The 18,789-nt window shown below is 38.7% G+C and overlaps 1 protein-coding gene across 3 annotated transcripts in view; it reads left to right on the plus strand.

Moving 5' to 3' along the window:
- The window catches only part of COL24A1 (collagen type XXIV alpha 1 chain), a 249,765-nt gene that overhangs the window by 75,370 nt on the left and 155,606 nt on the right, over positions 1-18,789 (plus strand). For all 3 annotated transcript variants that reach the window (XM_050962090.1, XM_050962091.1, XM_050962092.1), the window contains exons 8-12: positions 997-1,041; positions 4,318-4,371; positions 5,742-5,786; positions 9,505-9,558; positions 10,345-10,389. In XM_050962090.1, coding sequence (XP_050818047.1) covers positions 997-1,041; positions 4,318-4,371; positions 5,742-5,786; positions 9,505-9,558; positions 10,345-10,389 — 243 coding nt within the window. The remainder of the gene's footprint in view (positions 1-996; positions 1,042-4,317; positions 4,372-5,741; positions 5,787-9,504; positions 9,559-10,344; positions 10,390-18,789) is intronic.

Below are 18,789 nucleotides of genomic sequence, written 5' to 3' on the forward strand. Positions count from 1 at the left end.
GGAGAAAATGGAGCCTCTAGATTTTTTTAATGAGCACATGTCCTTAGGACTAACATTATTTCTCAAACAAGTGTATAATACTAAAATTGCAAAGTTTGAAGCTTAACAGATGTGATTTTTTTTCATTACCTAAAACTATTACTGAACAAAATTATTCCTCTTTTATGATTTCATATGAGGTAATGCCATTTAGTTTGTTGTAACAAAGCTCTTGGCATGGTGTAGAAACCAAACTGAAACTTGGGGCACCAGATGAAATCTTGGCCCTACTGAAATCATATATAGAACTCCTCTTGACTTCGACAGGGCCAGGATTTTACCCACCATCTGTACAGGCAAACCATCATCATCATAATGCTCAATATAAAGAGGGACAGTGATAAACTTCGATGATTTAAAGATTCCAGGATAATCTGGAAGACTTTATTTAGTGTCAGGAAGGTGGTAGTTTCATTTACTTGTGCAAAACTATCATCATATATGGAGTATTAAAAAAATTAAGTCCATATGAAAGAAATCTTTTGTTTTCTTACAGTTATCTTTTCCTAGAGAGCTTCTTGGCGCTCTCTGTGAGTATCTTCTTGTTATGCCTATCTCAGTTGAACTGGCTCATTCAGAGATAGTGTTATGACAAGGATTTGGAATGGGGAAACAGTCTGGACTAAATCCAGCTTTGCAATAATTACAAGCAGATTGTTGCTAAAGGCATTTTGTCTACGTGTTGCTTAAGCTTACACAAATCTGTGACTACTGGTGCAAGTTTAGCAGGCATAGCTAGAAATCATCTATGCTGAGGTAAGTTTCTCTTTCTCCCTCCTCCCACATCAGCTACTGAAATTAAGCTGATTTCTCTGTCACAGAGAAAGAGATATTGCAAAATTTTTCTTTGCTGAAGAAAAATATAAAGTGGGGAAGGGGGAATCAAGACCCCCAAAGCTGCATCTTGCATATCTGAATGTATTCATTACAACATCTGTTCATCTCTTCTACCTGCAGGGTCCCAAAGGCTATCCAGGGCCACCAGGTCCACGAGGCGAGCAAGTGAGTGGTGAAGGCACTGTAACAGTTGATACACATTGTACAAAGCATGTTAAGTACAATTAAAGATAATGGCTTTAAATGCTTATATCAGATAATTTCTTTCAATTACTGACTGTTTGAAGAAATACTCAATAGATTTCGTTCTTGACTAGATACTTAGTTGTCATGGAGATGAGTATGGTTTAAAGGCCTAGATAAAACATAATAGACCAACTTGTTTTCTCCAGCAAGTCTGGTGGCATGGAAGAAGTGTGTTGTGTAATGTTTTAGGAGGCAATTCAGACTCTTTCAAAACCTTACCACTGCAACTTGACAATGCATGCTTAATCTCTGGATGGGGAGATGGGAAGGGACTGTGTGTTGCTTTCTTAAAGTATCCTTCATGTGAGTGTTGGAGGTAGACACTTGTTACTCCTCCCTTCTAGAGATAAGGGCAAGGGGCCATGGTTGTCAACTCTCATAATCTTGGAACAGGAGTCAAGTTTTTCTCTTTTGTATACAGTACTGAATGCACTGTCAATGCTGAATGAATAACCATGACGTAATGACAGCAGTGACCAGAGGAGCAGTCAAAAACAAAAAATACAAGAATAGATTTTAACTGTCCAAAACTTTAACTGAGCTGTACTCCAAGAAACCAAATGAAGTGAGGGCAATTGTTATAGTTCAGTCCTTCAGCTTCTGTCATCTTTCTGCAAGAGAATTAATTATCAGAGTTGTTCAGAAGAACAGCATTGTTAACTGCAGGACCTGAGAACCAAAGTAGGAGCTTGTGAAAAGTGATTAACTGGTAATGAAAACAAGAGGGTAAATTGTGTGTGTGTATGTATGTGTGTGTGAGAGAGAGAGAGACTGACATCAGAGGAATAATTTTGGCACTAAATATGCAAGTGTGTGAATTCTCTTGAATATAATCTGATACATTAGATCTCAATGTGAAATTACTGTTTGCCCAGCAGTACTGAAGACTGTCTGACCTCATCTCAACATACCCCTACTATGGTTATAAATAATATTATTCATAATCTGTTATATTATTTTTGAAATATTTAAAACTCATTTATAAAAATTTGGGAAAATACTTTTGTTCTGCAGCCTGTTCTTACTGCTGCTATTTTAAGGACTGTAACAATGAGATATGTAATTGTAGAGGACGACCCAGAAAGAGTCAGGACAATGATAGTCATTTTGCATGTCAGTAGCTACAGACTTTGTGAAGTTCAAAGTATCCACTTGTTGGCTGGAATTTCCATAAACCTCTACAACAAACAAAAAAGTTACTGTAAATATATCAAATGTGGAATTAGTTGAGAGTGAAGCACAACTGGGAGTGCGAGCAAGGTTTTAAAAAGAACAAAGAGTAAATTAAAATGATTTGTTGCTCTTTGGGTTTTTTGTCATGATCTGCACTTGGAATTTTTGGGACCTGATTCTGCCAAAAATATCCATAGCTCTCTGAAGTTTTTCAAGCTTTAGGAGACCCTGGATCCTGGTTCCATGGCAGACCAACCCATTCAGGGAATAATCAATCTCCCATATATCCCCAGAGGATGAAAGAAATCATGGAAAGCAGAACTTGGAGGCACAGCACTTATGCAAAATAACTTTTGCTTCCCACATTCATGACTTCTGATGCCTGGGATTATTCTTCCTCACTCAAACCAGCTGCATGTCGCTCATGAAGGAAGTTCTGATTTTGCATTAGTATGACTCCCACATGCGACAATGGATGGACCCATTGGACAATCTCTAAGCCTGCCCTATGGACTTGGTTTGTTTAAACATAAAGTTAGCTAAGTAGAGAGCCGGGGTGGAGAGAAAGATGGTGACATTCTAACTTCTTACCTCCTTCCCATTCCAAATCTTAGTACTGGCTTTTGAGGAGAAACTGATCATTGGAGAATGCCAAGTGGATTCACTTCCTCCAGCACCTGTGCCATGATTGTCTTCTCTCTTAATATTTTTGACCAGTGGCACCTCTTGTTTTTCTTCCTGGTTGATATCAAGAATGGACCTCCTAAGGGCCCTGCAGTCCAGAAATGTTGGGCCAAATCAGCTTCTCTAACAGATAAATTGCAGGAGTGGGCACTGGGTCAGGAAAACTACATGAGTTTCTCCAGACATAGGTTAGTCTAGTTTGGCCGATAGTGCCATGAATACTAGACCTGGAGACCAGGTCTAGATGCCCAGCTCCCTGGCATTGCAAAGTTAAAATTGGTCAAGATGGTAGCTCCTGGTTTATTGTTAATTATTTGTTTTTATTTATGAAAAATATTTTAAATGTTTTAAAGGTTTCTTATTCTCTGTAATGTGATGTAATGACTGGGAAATTGTTAATATCAGAGAGCCTGTCTCTCTCTTGGCAACATCTTGAACTGGTTCATTTGTTTGAAACTTTTTAGTGAACTTACTATTCCCTGAATTGAAGGACTAACAGGATGAGATACAGGTCAAGTGTCACCACTCAGCTAATGAAGTGCACTCCCATCCTAACTATTTTCACCACATCTCATCTATTTCTGGACCTTGCTTGAGTAAAGGTTGCTCACCAAACAGGTGTCCAGTTCTTGAACAATGAACTTTACCACCTGGCACCCAAGAATTTGCCCATTTCAGAAAAGTAGAATTTCAGAAAAGTAGAATTTTCTTAAAATAAATAAATAATCAAATACACAGAATTATTAGGGAGGGATAAATAATCAAATACACAGAATTATTAGGGAGGGAAGAGCGGGGAACAGAAGAGTTTGCTGTACCCATTATCAATCCACTGTTAGTCTAACCTTATCCTAGCATACACATATTGAGACCAATATAAGGAAATTCAGCTATACAAGAGCATTCAGATTCATCTTACATTTGTACATATGTTCCATAGAAGTGTAAATCTTAATAATATGGCCAAGGTCAGCGTCAGCTTGGGTTATCTGCACCATAAATACCTGTGCCCTGAAGGCATCTCCCGTTGTGCATATCTGATTTTGCCAAACATTGTCTAAGGGTTTTCCGTCATGAATCAGTGGTTTTTCCCTTGTACTTCACTTAATTTTGGACTTATTCCCTCCCTCTCCCTCCATCCTAAATGCTTTTGCAGTATGTGCACCATTGCTCAGGAAGTAATCGTGCCGATTTTCATTATGTATAAAAAGTGGGGTTTATGGGCTTCCTATGCAACTTACGCAAAAAACAGTCTTGTGTTAGGAGAAAGCTCTTTCATGTTACCAACAGGTAAAAAATATACTAAACCTGATTACATTTTTTTCGCTTTCAATTTAGGGAATTCCAGGAATGGCTGGCAATGCTGGTTCACTTGGTTACCCTGGCAGGCAGGTGCAGTAACTATACAATAGAATTATATGTTTTCCTGTTATTAGAACCTTTTCAGTACTATACATTAGTTCAAAATATGTTTCCCTTCCTCTCTTTGGGGTTAATTTTCAAAGTGAGGCCTATTGTACATGGCCTGTTCGTCAGCAAGGAGTGTTTTGACAAACTGATCTACCGCAAAAGGATTGTCTGCCATCATGTAGCATTAATGATGTAATTTCTGAAAGTACCATATCTAAATCTGCTGGCGGTGCTGATGGCATCACTATGTTGGCTGACATTGTATCACTAATACTCAAAACAAGCCTCCTTTCAGAAGCACCATACATGGAGGGGGTCGGACTAGATGATCACATTGGTCCCTTCTGACCCTAGAATCTATGAATCTATGTGGCACATTGTGCCCTTCGTACTGGGCCCTGAGTGAGCCACAGTAATTCTGTATCCCTCTAGTGCATACATACCTTGTTACCAAATTACAGGATGTATAAGCCCTATTCACCACTTTGAAAACCTTCATTGCTCTCTGTCTGTTTCAACCTTTTGGCATTTAATGTTCAGAAGAAACAGGAAGCATTCTGCTACTTATTTGCCTACACTTACTTTTTTTTTACTGCTGAAACGCTTTCTTTAACTTTTATGTGGGGAAAGAGTATGTTAAAGGGCTTTTTCCATTCAGTTCATTGAGAGAGAGAACTAGTGAAAACATCAAATGCTATCAATGCAAGTCATTTGTAATATTGATCGTTTATATACCTGGGACAGATAGATAATGCACCAACTGCATATACTGAACTAAGAGGAAATGTCAGTCACTTTTCCTAACATTCAAACTTCATGAGCCAAATTGAGTCCTTATATTCGCCAACTGACTTCAGTGGAGTCCTGCCTGCTTGAGGGGCTGAATTTGACCCATGCTCTCTAAACTATTTCAACATTTTACTAGACCAATTTTACAGTGGCTATATATTAAAAAGCATTATTAAATAGTTTATATAGTGACTGGATGACAACATGCCGACATTTTAAAATACAAAATGCTTTGAGTATTTGAAATAAACTTATTGTTCTAATGTTGGCTAGAAAATTACTGGAACTGCATTCCAATTTAAAAGTTTATGAAAAGTTCCATGAAGTTATTTTAATGCCAAGTTCACAATTGGGTAGAAGATTTCGACTGGATTGGGAAGAACTTTCCAAAAAGAAGTAACTTTAATATAAAGGAAGTTGCAATCTCTATCTAGAGGTTCACATAGCACCCATCATGAAAAGTGCATTGCCAGTTTGGAAATAACAGTTATTGTGATAATTCTTTTAAATCTAGTATTTCCATTTATTTTAAATGAAGTAAAAGTTGTGCCTTTTCATACTAGGGTTTAGCTGGACCAGAAGGTAACCCAGGTCCTAAAGGTGTAAGAGTAAGTAACAATTGAAAGCATTACGGCATGCATGACTGTATTTTTATACATATAGTTTGCTTGAGGAACTTCATTGAATTGTCAGTTGCACGGCCACTGAATCACTCTGTCTATTGCAGAACTGGTTAATGACAAACTGTATTTCATTAAAAATTTGAGGATTTATTTCTTTTTCATGCCTAAAAGCAGTATAGAATAATCTCATCTTGCTGCTCTTCCTTTGCTTGGAACATATACAGACATGAAAAGAAAGAAAAAGAACCCTGTGAGAGTGTGGGGGGAAACAAAGGGGGGAAGTGGAGGGGAAGAGGCCGTTTCCTGCCTGAAGCATTATTTCTGTAATAGAAGCTGTCAGGAGTGAAGGCAGATCTGGCATTTGTAATCTTCAACTGTGACAGAGGTTGATGGAAGGAAACAATCTTGTCACGTAAAGAATATGAGAGTTACCTTCTGCTAGATCCTAAAATATTTCAGCTGAGCCCTTTTAAAAATTTAAACTTTGCTTGGATCATTTTTGAGTAAAGTTTCAAGGAGAAAAGTGAAAAAAAAGTTTTTATTTTTCACACATATACACCTATATATGTAAAAACCATCAGATTTTATTTCTTTCAAGGTCACTGCCCTCAACAGATCATCAGATTTGGATCACATGGGAATATGATGTTAACTCTGTATTGTAACGTGAGATTTGTAATTGCTTTACACTAGAAAGTTCTCAGGTTTTTCATTCCACCCTCATCCTTACACAACTACATTATCGTACAGGTTGCTGTGAAGTGCCCCACCCATGTACTTATTCGTGACACAGATACTGACTTGAGCTCTTTATACATTCCATGGGTGACATATCTGAGCCCACTTATCCACTGATGCTTTAAAAAAACCTGCACCCCAATCTGGGTCTGTGCTGGTTATGTGATATGTATGTATCTCGTGATCCTTGTAACTGATACTTGTAATCCCCCATAATTCAAGCTGGACCCCAGATGTATAGTACTTTTCCTCTTAACTTGTGTATATTTAATCTTAAACATTAACTTTAATACTTTTTTTAAATCTGTACCTTATGATGCTGTCAAGCTTCTGTTACAACTTCTCCATCATGTTGCTGAATCTGTGCACTTGTGCCTTTTTATTGCAGATATTTAATGCCTTCGTCTGCAACAGTTTTTTGAAATGTCTCTAAGTTTTGCTCTTCTTAAATTCAGCTTTCATTGTATGATGGGAGAGTTGATTCCTCTGCTTGTAAGGATCTTGTGTCCCAAAAAATATTGCACCCACATGGCTCTCAGTCCTCAGACATTTGCTCCTTTTTCTCATCCCCAAAGTTCTTTATAAACCTGTAGCCAACTCCTTCTCCTGTTATACAAGAGAAAGGTGGTTACAATCTTTTCCACTAAGTGGCCCACAAGCTTCTTATTTCATATGACTTGTTCTGTCATTGCTCAAAAAATGACTCATACTAACAATCTCAGAATGTCATGTTTCAAAAGGGTGTCTCCTACATAATCCTTTCCGCCAGATGTTGCTTGTAATGTTGACCCAGAAACATGTTTTTGTGCCATTGACCCATGCAGTTATGTCAATATAATTTGAGCTCTTAAGGTTAGAATACACTCCTGTGATAGCTCTGGATCCTGCTTATTGAAGGGTTTTAAGACAATTCAGGGAAAGAAAAGAGAGCTGCATTTTTCCCTAATGTGTGGGGCACCAAGAAGAGTATTGTCCTTCCTAAGATCCTCAAAAGATGGGTTAAGATATTTCATTAAATTCAAAGGACTGTAGAGATAGGTGTGAAAACGCTATTTTTTTTTCAGTAACTAGATGCTACACCTGTCTTTGCACATTCTCTCGGAGTCTCTTTGTGTAGAATCACTTCATTATACTTTTGTTTATGGCAATTTGCAGTTGAATTTGTATGTGTCTGTCATGTATGCACAGCCATGAAAATGTGAAACTGAGTTTTGGAAGCAATATCATGGAATATAGCACATACAAACCATTGATGGTTTGAGAGGAGGTTTAAATTTCTCAGGACATAGTGTTGGTTTTCAAATCTTAAGAGCCAGGAATTTAAATGATTACTACATTTTAGGAGGTGGATTTTTTTAAGCGTAATTTTAAAAAAATACATTTTCCCAGGATAGCTCCCTGTACATGAAACTTTATTTTCCCTCCTAATACAATCCTCCCTTTACCAGTTTCATGTTGAAGGAAATGGGCTGACCAAGGACATAAGTGTGACTTCCTTCAAGTCACCTTATATTCTGAATTGCACATATCCCATTCAAACCCAACAGTGGAGAAATCACCAATGACAATCTCGTTGCCTAGTAGAAGAAAGCTGCACCTGTGTTTTGCTCAACAGAGAATTGTAACAGCTCTTATGAGTGAGAAATGTTTACTGCCCTTTATAACTTTTAATTGCATTTCATATTATGATTTTTTTTATTTAACTAGACTTTGTGGGGCACCTGCTGATCTCCACTATATTGATGAAAAGTAGAATTGCTTCCTAATTCAGTCACAGAAGGCAAAAATTTCAAAAACTCCCAAGTGTTATTTTCATGTGAGAAGTTCTTCAGTTTAATGTTTTCATTTTCTTAACTTTATTTTTATTCATTTAACTGGAAGTGAATTGGATATTTTGAGAACAGTGGTTAGCATGTGTCCTATTGCAATAGTTACTACTCTGACTACTCTATTGATCATATGTTCTAAAATTCAGTTATTTCTACTGTACCATTTTAAAAACTAAACACACTGGTATTTAGCAGTGGATTTTCAGATTTTGGTGCAACATAAGGAAGTTACTTCTCAGGGTATATCTATACTGGAGCAGGAAAGTGTAATTTCCAGTTTGAGGAGACATACCTGCACTAGCTTTGCTAAAAATAGCAATGTATCCACAGTGGCGCAAGCAATGGGAGAGGATAGCTGCCCTAAATATAATCTCATCTGAGATCCTAGGCATGTATTCTTGGCAGCTAGCTCCTCCCACCACTTGCACCACTGCAGCGACACTTCTATTTTTGGCACACAAGCTCAGTCAGAGCTACTGTGGGATGTCTCCTTGACCTGGAAATTGCAACTTTCAGTTCCAGTGTAGATGTACCCTCAGACAGCATCACTCTCTACATGGAAAGAAACATGGCATGATGCAGTTACAATTAAACTGAGGCTTACAATTATGTGTCACTGTTTTTTTAATGAGATAGACAATTCTCCCCTTCTACTTAAGCAGAGAGAGAGAAGACATCTTAGTCACTTTTTAATTAAAACAATCCAGCTGTGACAAGTTAAACTTGCAAAATAATTCCTTTGTAGTGGAAATCTCTCAAACTTATTCACAAAAAAAATTCTTTTTGATTTACATATGGGGAATATAGTAAATTTGAAAGGTTTTTTTTAATTTTCTTTGATCAGCACTTTCTGATGCAATAGTATATCATTTGGGAATTTTTTTCCTAGTATGGTTAATTTGTATGTTATCTCTGCAATGGTGGGTGATTGTCACCATCAGTTGGATTTGGAGGGTGAAATCCGGGCCACATCAAAGTCACTGGGAGTTTTGCCATTGACTTCAGCTGAGCCAGGATTTCACCCAGAATCTCAAACTACTATACGTACATAAATGTGTGGTAAATCTGTATCTAGCCTTGTTCTTGAGATGAAACCTTTTAATGAAGAAATTTAAGAATTATTTATTTGTTCTAAGGGTTTCATTGGACCTCCAGGGGTGGCAGGACAGCCAGGACCTGAAGGAGAAAGAGTAGGTTTAATAAACCATTTATTAAATATGTACATATTTATGATAATGAAACACACTGAAGTATAACATATTACAGAATGAGACCAAGGAAAACTTAAATAAGATGTATTATATATGTAACTCTTTTTAAAAAGGAAAATAAGGCTTGTCTGACAGCAAAACTGATTGGAGGTGTGTGCAAATGTCATTCTATTAAATAATAAAATTCTGCTGATTAGAATGAATCTAGTGAACAAAATCAAAATAGCACCAGGGTTAATCAATCTGAATTGACTGTAAAGTGAAGCTTGGATTTCATCTAAAATTTCTGAGATTGGATGCCTGTTCTTGTCATTGAAGTGAGCAGTGAAAGTTTCCTCTAAGTGTAATTTCAGTCCATGTATAAATCACATTTTTTAATTGCCTGGTATGTGTTCAAGATAAAAATGCTCATAATAATCTGTTAACTGATTTTGAGCCTAATCTTTCTACTATTCAAATCAAAGAAAGTTTTTCCATTGACCTTCATGACAACCAGAGCAGGCCCTTCTCAACATTCTAGGACACATTAATATAATTCAACTAATATGCCTGGAGTGAAGAGATCACTATTTTTACATTTCTCCCTGCATTCTCCCTGCTCCCTTATAACAAGAAATAGGTACAGTGTCTGCTTTTTGTGGTGGTGATTTTTAGATTGCCTTTTGCAATCAAATGTGCATGCCAATAATATGTAATTTAAATTACTTTTAAAACTAGATTCTGTAGAGTTTTTAGATTGTAGAGTCTCTTTTCTTTTTTTTCCAGGGTATTCCAGGACTGCCAGGAAAAAGGGGTCTTAAGGGGAGACTGGTAAGGTTACTAATATGGTTTACTACTTTTGCTGCTAATTTAAATGAATAATAAAAGTCTGCATATAGTTTTAAGTAGCTGAAAATGTTAGTGTCATTTTATTCACAAATGATTGTATTATTGTTTCCAGCACATACCTTGCACTACAGAAAAATGACAACTTGTTGGGTAAATTTAGTGGTGCTGCTAAATAAATGTAAATTACGAATTCTTAACCTGATGGCCAGTTCAGACATTGGAACTATCAGTGTGACTACCATGGGGTTAAAAGGTCAGAGAAAAATGCAAACTGTTTTAAAAAAATTATTGTTAATGCAACACAGATTTGTTATTCCAGGCCTTATGAGGAGTCTGATTCAGGTGTTAGCATGAATACAAGTCAGTTGTAGCTTCTAATAATTTCAGATGTTTGTAGAAAAAATAGTATTCCCTACTTAATACAAATGTATTTCTGCATCTGGTGGCAGACACAAATCTGCTAGGCATACCTTCCTAAGGTTTACAGTATTTCTGATATATCAGAAAACTGTAGCATGATCTGTTATATGCCAAGTTCTTTGTTTTCTGCCATATGGTTGTACTTTAAGACTTTTGCTGTCTGGATGTAAAATACTGTGGAAGGAGAGATGTATAGCTCTGTTGGTGTACTTTTTGTGTTTGCTGCATAGTTATTACAAAACCATGTGAAATATGGACCAGCTTCCAATACATGTGAATTTTGGGTTAATCAATGCATAACACCAAAGGTGCTAAAAGACACTCCTGAAACATGTTAATTAAAATCAAGAACCTTATATAAGTTTTTAATGGTACAGATTAATGTGTAAATCAAAAAAGGTGAAATTTATTAAAGTAATCGGCTAACAGGACAGTGTGTTCAGTTTTTTGTCTACATTGTTGCTGCTCATTTCTCATTTGAATCATGTACTACTTTGTGCATCCCAAAAGTGTGCACTAGCAGATCCATGTTATTGGCATGCTTACTGCACCTTGCAATAAGTCTCGTATTAGCCTTGTGCAGTGTGCTAGCTTTTCTGAGAAGAATGAGCATCAAGGTAAAAAAGCAGATGGCTTATGCTCAATCTGAGTAAGAAGGAGGTGATGCTAAAAGGAAACTTTAAAAAACTATCTGGAATTATAATCTTGTATTCAACTGAAGGCACCTGACCTCTGGTTCTCAAGGTGGTATGACGTCTAGATCCCACTGGACTGCTCCTAGCTACACAAGTAGCTGAAGTCATGAGAAATTAATTTTACATCTTCAGCTAGTCATGTATTGCACCCATCCCTCTCTCATGAGGACTCTTGACCATAGAGATCCATCTTCAAATAGTTTAACATGTGGCAGTCCACTGTTTAAGTAACAGAGATCAATGAAAGCACGTCAGCCCAGTGTTCTGCACATACTGTTGGCTTTCTGCTTATTGCCAGATCTATTTCTTGATCCTGAAATCAGTTCCAAGACCTTACTCCTCATCTTTAAGGCACCTATTGGGCTAAGGTTTAGTTATTATAAGGCCTCATCCGTCAAAGCACTTCAGTGGGTACTTAGCTCTAGGTACTTTGTTGGATCAGGACCATAGAATGCCTCTTTCTCCAGGTCTAACCCAATGGCCTCAGGGTGAATATCTCAAGAGGTTGGAGCAGCATGCTCTCACCAAAGGAATCTTGGCTGTGGAATTCCCCAGTGTCAGAGAGATGAATCCTAGCCTTACAATTCAGGGTGAAATGCAAGACTCATCTTTGTGCAAACTTCCTATCAATAACAATGAGGGGAAAGAATGGCCAGCCTTGCACCATTACTTTTGGAAGAATGGCAAATCCCAGATATGATCTCATTTTGGAAAGCAGCCTAAAACTTGAGAGGTGGCGATTAGGGGCTTCTTTCAGGGTAGTTCTTTTAAATTTTAACATAGCTCTAGACACCATAGTGATGGGATGCTTTAAAATGCTGGTAGATAATTGTGCTTCCCATCATTTTGTTTACTGTCCAGATGGCATTTAGTATACTACAGCAAAAATCTGATATGAAAATTCTCTCTTTAGGATTCAAAATGCTTCTAATTAGCAGACTAGTTGTGTATTAGTATTTATCTTTGGCATATTTGAAATGGAACAAAATATTCAATTGACTGAATTCCTTATTATTAATATTAGAGCGTCTGAAATTGTCTGCATTTAAAATCAGTTGGATGTACAGTATGTTTTAAAGAAAAGATTCTGTATTCTAGGGGCATGTGTCCCATTTCTTTCCATATTAAGTATGTAATATGAAATCTGGCCACTTCTATATTATTATATTACCTGTCTTGTTATATATGCTGCACAGTATTTCATATATACTACTTTGAGCACATTTTATTGGGAATGTACTATATAGGATTAGTTACAACAGGGATTGGCAACCTTTAGCATGTAGCCCATGAGGGAAATCTGCTGGTGGGCCAGGATGGTTTGTTTACCTGTAGCTTCCGCAGGTTTGGCTGATTGCAGCTCCCACTGGCTGCGGTTTGCCATTCTGGGCTAATGAGAGCTGCAGGAAGTGGCGCGGGCCAAAAGATCTGCTGGCTGCTGCTTTCTGCAGCTCCCATTGGCCTGAAATGGTGAACTGCAGCCCCTGGGAGCTGCAATCAGCCGAACCTGCAGATGCTGCAGGTAATCAAACCGTCCCAGCCCACCAGCGGATTTCCCTGACAGGCCGCATGCCAAAGGTTGCCAATCCCTGAGTTACAACAACTAGTACTCAAACTGACAAAGCAGACCTTTTAAACTATACCAACTGTCTGCTAGTCTAGTCCATTGTAACTGTGTGAAAATACTGCAGACCTGTTTTTGTTAAAAATATGAATGTTCTTGTTTTCTAGGATGTGTTATAGCAATATATTAAATGATATTACTGATGTAACAAAACATTTGCTACACAGTATTATTATGTTGTCAGTTTTAGATTGTTTTCTCTTCCTAGATTGGAAATGCTTTTTCTTTTTTATAGCGCCTAAATTGTTCTTCTCTCATCAGTTATAAAACTCATGATGATGACAGTGAAAACACCATGGCTAAGGTTAATCTGCCCCCTTCTCTCATCCAGAACATCTTTTGCTCTTTTTATCTGGGTGGGCAAACTATGGCCCTGGGGCCAGATCTGGCCCTTCAGACAGTTTAATCTGGTGCTTGAGCTCCTGCTGGGGAGCAGGGTACGGGGCTTGCCCTGCTCCACACATGCCATGGCTCCTCATGGGTCATCCCCCCTTCCAGCTACTATGGGTAGGGGCATCCAGGAGATTCTGCATGCTGCCCCAGCCTCAAGCGCCAACTTCCCCAGCTCCCATTGGCCAGGAACTGCAGCCAATGGGAGCTGCAGGGATGGCGCCTGTGGATAGGGCAGTATGCAGAGCTGCCTGGCCATGCCTCCGTGTAGCAGCCAGAGAGGGGATGTGCCGCTGCTTCCAGGAACTGCTTGAGGTAAGCCCCACTCAGAGCCTGCACCCTGACCCCCTCCTGTGCCCCGACCACCTGCCCTAGCCCTGATCCCCCTCCTGCTTTCTGAGCCCCTCGGTCCCAGCCCAGAGCATGCTCCTGCGCCCCAACCCCTCATTCCCAGCCCCACCCCAGAGTATGCACCCCCAGCTGGAGCCTTAACCCCCCACACACACACCCCAACCCTCTGCCCTATTCCAGAGCCCTCTCCCACACCCTGAACTCCTCATTTCGGCCCCACCCCAGAGCCCTCACCCCCTCCTGCACTCCAAACCTGAATTTTGTGAGCATTCACGTCCCACCATACAATTTCTATGCCAAGATGTGGCCCTCAGGCCAAAAAGTTTGCCCACACCTGACCTACAGTCTGAATCTGAGACCTAGTAATTGAAAAAATTCCCTTGTTACTTCCTCCATTTCACTTGTGATCCAACTGTTAATTTCTATTTAAAAGCATGTGTCTTCATTGGTGTCATCTGGAGTTTAACATCTATTGGGGCACACATCCTCCCCAAAATATGCTTTTTTTTTTAAAAGAGCAGTAAATTAGCCTTTGACTATGGCTTCCCAGAAGGTGGCCTTGAATAAGCAAAAGATATATTGCACACGGAAATTTCACGATACAATTTCAAAGTCCAATTGAAAATTTGGCCCAGAGTATATTGGTTTGCAAGTTAATTTCAAAGTCTGTTATATTTAATAATTAACATTATGAACCTCTGCTGAATCAACAGTTACATAAGGAATAAATGCTATACAGTCTGTTTATGTTATGAAAACCTTGTACCTTAAAATTAAGGTATATCAATTGTCACTTGTGAGCACCATCATCAGATATTGAATACAATTTTCACAGTGTGATAGATGGGCCTGTTTGTTGTTTGGAAATGGCCTGAATCATTTTTGCTGAAAACTGGTCAATTTGGAGGGCTATCTTTTGGCTTTAACACATGCAGAATTTAGCAGAATTTTCTGAGAAATTGGCCCTGTTTGTTAGTTTGCAACAGAATGCAAAAAACACCTTGGCCAGGGTCATCCTGTGTTTGGGAGGGCTTCAGCCAGTGAAAATTCAGGAGCTTGGTGGCAGAAACTTTGACAAAAGGAAGAGGTAGAAGAAAATAGGAACAAACATTGCTTCCTCAGAGGGCTCTTAGAAGGTCAGTGTAGCCCAAAAAGTTAACTGTGTTTGCCAGGACAGGGATGTTGCCTGGGGATGCCTTGATTCAGTGCATCCCTCTGCCACCTTCACCATTAGAACTTCTCTGTAGTGTCAGCTGCTAAGGAAAGCTGGCCTTCTGCTCTCCCAGCAGAAGGCCCGTAAAGAGGGCAGCAGTGGTGATGTCAGGGTGGTAACAGCTATAAAGTATTCCTTTGCTGCTTCACCTTTGGTAAATACGGCCTGGTCAGTTAAGCATGTCTGCATTTTGTTGTGAATAAGCCACCTTCCTCTATATAACTAGAAATTCAAAGGATATTAAATTGTATCTGTGTGATGTGGGTATGTTTACACTGTTGTAGGAACTTTAATGGTTTATCTTCCTTTATGGATTTTAATACAATGTCCAGTAATGAATTTCCAGTTTTTTCCATTTACTTACATTAAATATTGAGATTACCATAGCCATCCAATGGAGTTTTTTAATGGATGAATCATAAAAGACTGAATGATTTGTTGTGTATTTTGAATGTGCAAAGCTGCTACAGAGCATGGAGAATGTTTCAGAATTGATCTGGAGAACATCTGACAAATTAAAACTTCAGGTGCAGTCACAGACAGTAATTTGTCAGGGCTTAAACATCTTGGGTGAAATCCTGGCCTCACTGATGACATTGGCAAAGCTCTCATTGACTTCAGGAGAGCCAGACTTTAGGCCAGCATTACTCCCTGGAGTGCTGAAGTAGTGAGCTAACTTGCAGTTTGTAATAAACAGCCCTCTACTATGCGACCATCCATTCAATCTTACCTATCTTTCTCCTTTTCATAATTGATATTTTATTATTTCTGTTAAAAATACAATGTTTGTTCATTTTAATGATTACAATTCAAAAGTCAGCACATGAATTAGAATGAATAAATCAATTCAATTCACATTATGTTGAAAATATGAGGAATTATGAGCCTAGTAACTTATTGCAAGATGCTATATAGGCTATTAACGGTACATTCACAGAGGAATAGGAGTGGGACTTATTCTTGTCCACAATAAAAACTGACTGGAACAAAATAAGACAAAACTGAAAAGAACAAGACAAAGTATAAGTAAATAAGACCAAACCACACAATACAAGACAAAACAAAACTAGCTGGAACAACTCTAGTTCAATGGTTGTGGAGGAGAGGAGAGTTACACAAGATAATTTTCCCTTATTATTTAGTTAAACTCCAGTTCTTATGATGTCACCAAGGTAAAAGACCAATAGTTCTGATTAAAGAAAAGCATGGCTGAGAAATCCAGAGGTATTTTGCATTACAGGGCAAACTTCCCACCTCCCCATTGCAACTGTTAAGGTTCCTTTCAGTTCCTGGTCTGTGGTCCCTCTTTATCCATTGTTAGGCACCCCTCTCCCCCTTCCCAGCTTTTAACTAAAGATATTTAGCTCTGCTAAATCATGAGCTAGACAACCTAACAAAGGAAGGTTGAAAGGGGTAAACTAATAGTATGTGTGACCTGAGGCACTTCTGAGCATAGCCCGCTGAAGGTGAAAGGTTAGTAACTTAACCTACTCTTGCACCTATACAGAGAGAAAACTATAACCTTGAAAACACCTGAGAGCAGAAAAGGTAATGTTTATGGGATAATTACATGCAGGATGAAAGACTGCTCCCTCCAGTCTGTGGGAATGGAAGGGTGGTTCCAATTAATGTGAGTTAACTAGTTGTGAATTCTAACATGCACACTCGCAATTATTTGTAAATCTTCATGCAAACACTCCCAAAAGTATGTTCTGAATCCTAGCTTATCCTGGGGCTCAGCCTAGGGCAGTAGTTCTCAACCTGTGGCCCAGTCAGCACACAGCTGCGGCCAATGTGACATCCTCAGGGCCATACAGGTAGTACTGGATGCGACCCACATAACATATTGTGGGCCACATATGCGGCCCACAATAGTAAATAGGTTGAGAACCACTGACCTAGGGTGAACCATGACTAGGAACAAATATTTACCTCCTGGAACAAACTATTGTGGAATATCTACAGTACACTAGAATTTACAGTTGTGTTAGTGAACTTGAATTACTTGAGCTAAATCATGTTGCTGAAGTTGCAGTATGAACAAGACAAACCCTATGAGAATGCACTGAGAAGGTTAGGGATGGATCAGAGCAATTGTGGAGGGATGGCCAGGAAGTCCATAAATTGTGTTAATCCACTGTCTGAAACACCTGTGAGGGTGGAAAGGAAACATAGCAAACTGTGTCCTCTGTTACAGTCTAAAAATACTATGCTAGCAACTATGAACTGTCCATTCAAATACCATGTTCCCTACTTTTAGGATGTCTTGGCAAATGCAGCAGAAAATTGCACTGGAATTTTACAGCTGTATCACATGCTCATATGTCCAGGATCATTCTTGGCTCTCTTACAGCCCTGGTGCTTGCAAGATATTTTATTCCCATACTATCTATATTTAAGTTTTTTTTTCTTGGCTGTATTAGCTTGCATTTTTCCAAGCAGAATCCCCTCCCAAGTTAGTATCATCTGCAAATTTCATTGGTGTGCTGTTTTACTACCTCTTCTACGTTATTAAGAAATGTGTTAAATCAGACTGGTTCTAGCAGTGCTCTGCACAGTTCTCCACTACACACCTTCCCTCCAACTTAATATATTGGCATTGATCGCTACATTTTTTGTGCTCTTGTTTACAACAGAATTATGCTGCTCTTGTGGGCATTAACTTTTGTGAACCACAGCACTGAATCCACGCTTTCTCACATGTGGCTCTTCCAGTTGGTTAGTGAGCATTTGATAGGGATATTAAATCATTAGGAATTAAAATAATTCAGTCAATTCATGCTTCCTTTCCAGAGGCAACAGCTGGGGAAGTAAAATAGGATCCTTAATAGGGAGCGAGAAAGACCATGATTTCAGGAAGGCAGGACTACAAGTCCTGCAGCCCCAGGCAACAATGCTAATTTTGGCTCAAAATTGAAATTTCACTTGTCCAGTCAGATTCCAGGTGCATCTGGTGACTACATAGCATCACCACCCGATAACTAAACTCTGAAGTCAACACTCCGCTAAGATGATTGAGGAAATTCATACCTCATTTGGTGCTGTTGTTTCAGTCTCTAGCTGCAGACTCAACCAGGCAAGCATGCATTAGTTTACATTGGCAAGGATAACTTTGCATACAGAATGGTTAGAAAATGAAGGTCTAATTCTGAGCAGTGCTGAGTCCCTCATATTGTTCATTGATTTTATTGCACATTTGTCATATTGAATTTTCATCCATAAATATTAAAAAACAGGATTAGGTAAATACTATAGGGCATGGGAAAGATGTGATCTTGTAGTAAAGGCATGGAACTGGGTATCAGAAGACCCCAAAGAAACATTCCAATGAGCACTTGCGTAGTATTGACCTAATAAGGGCTCAGTAAGAGGATAATGTCATATTTTTGCAACTCAAAATATCATCCAAAAAATCTTCTCACATCTTTCTTGGATGGGATTTTGGAGTAAGACAATGAAGTGTGTTTTGAATTCTGCAGCTGAAATCGTTTATTTTCCCCCCTTCTTGCTAATATCATCTTACTTTCTAGTACCTTTGATCAATTTGGGCTGGGGCTTTCAAAGGGACCTATGGGAATTAGATGTCCAAATTCCATAGAAATTCAGTGATGTCCAAATTCCATAGAAATTCTTACTCCGGTAAGCTTCTTTTAGAACCTCCAAGCTTTGGATAAGGAAGGACAAGTCAT

Source organism: Gopherus flavomarginatus, chromosome 7 (genome assembly GCF_025201925.1).
Source record: "Gopherus flavomarginatus isolate rGopFla2 chromosome 7, rGopFla2.mat.asm, whole genome shotgun sequence".
NCBI lineage: Eukaryota > Metazoa > Chordata > Testudines > Testudinidae > Gopherus > Gopherus flavomarginatus.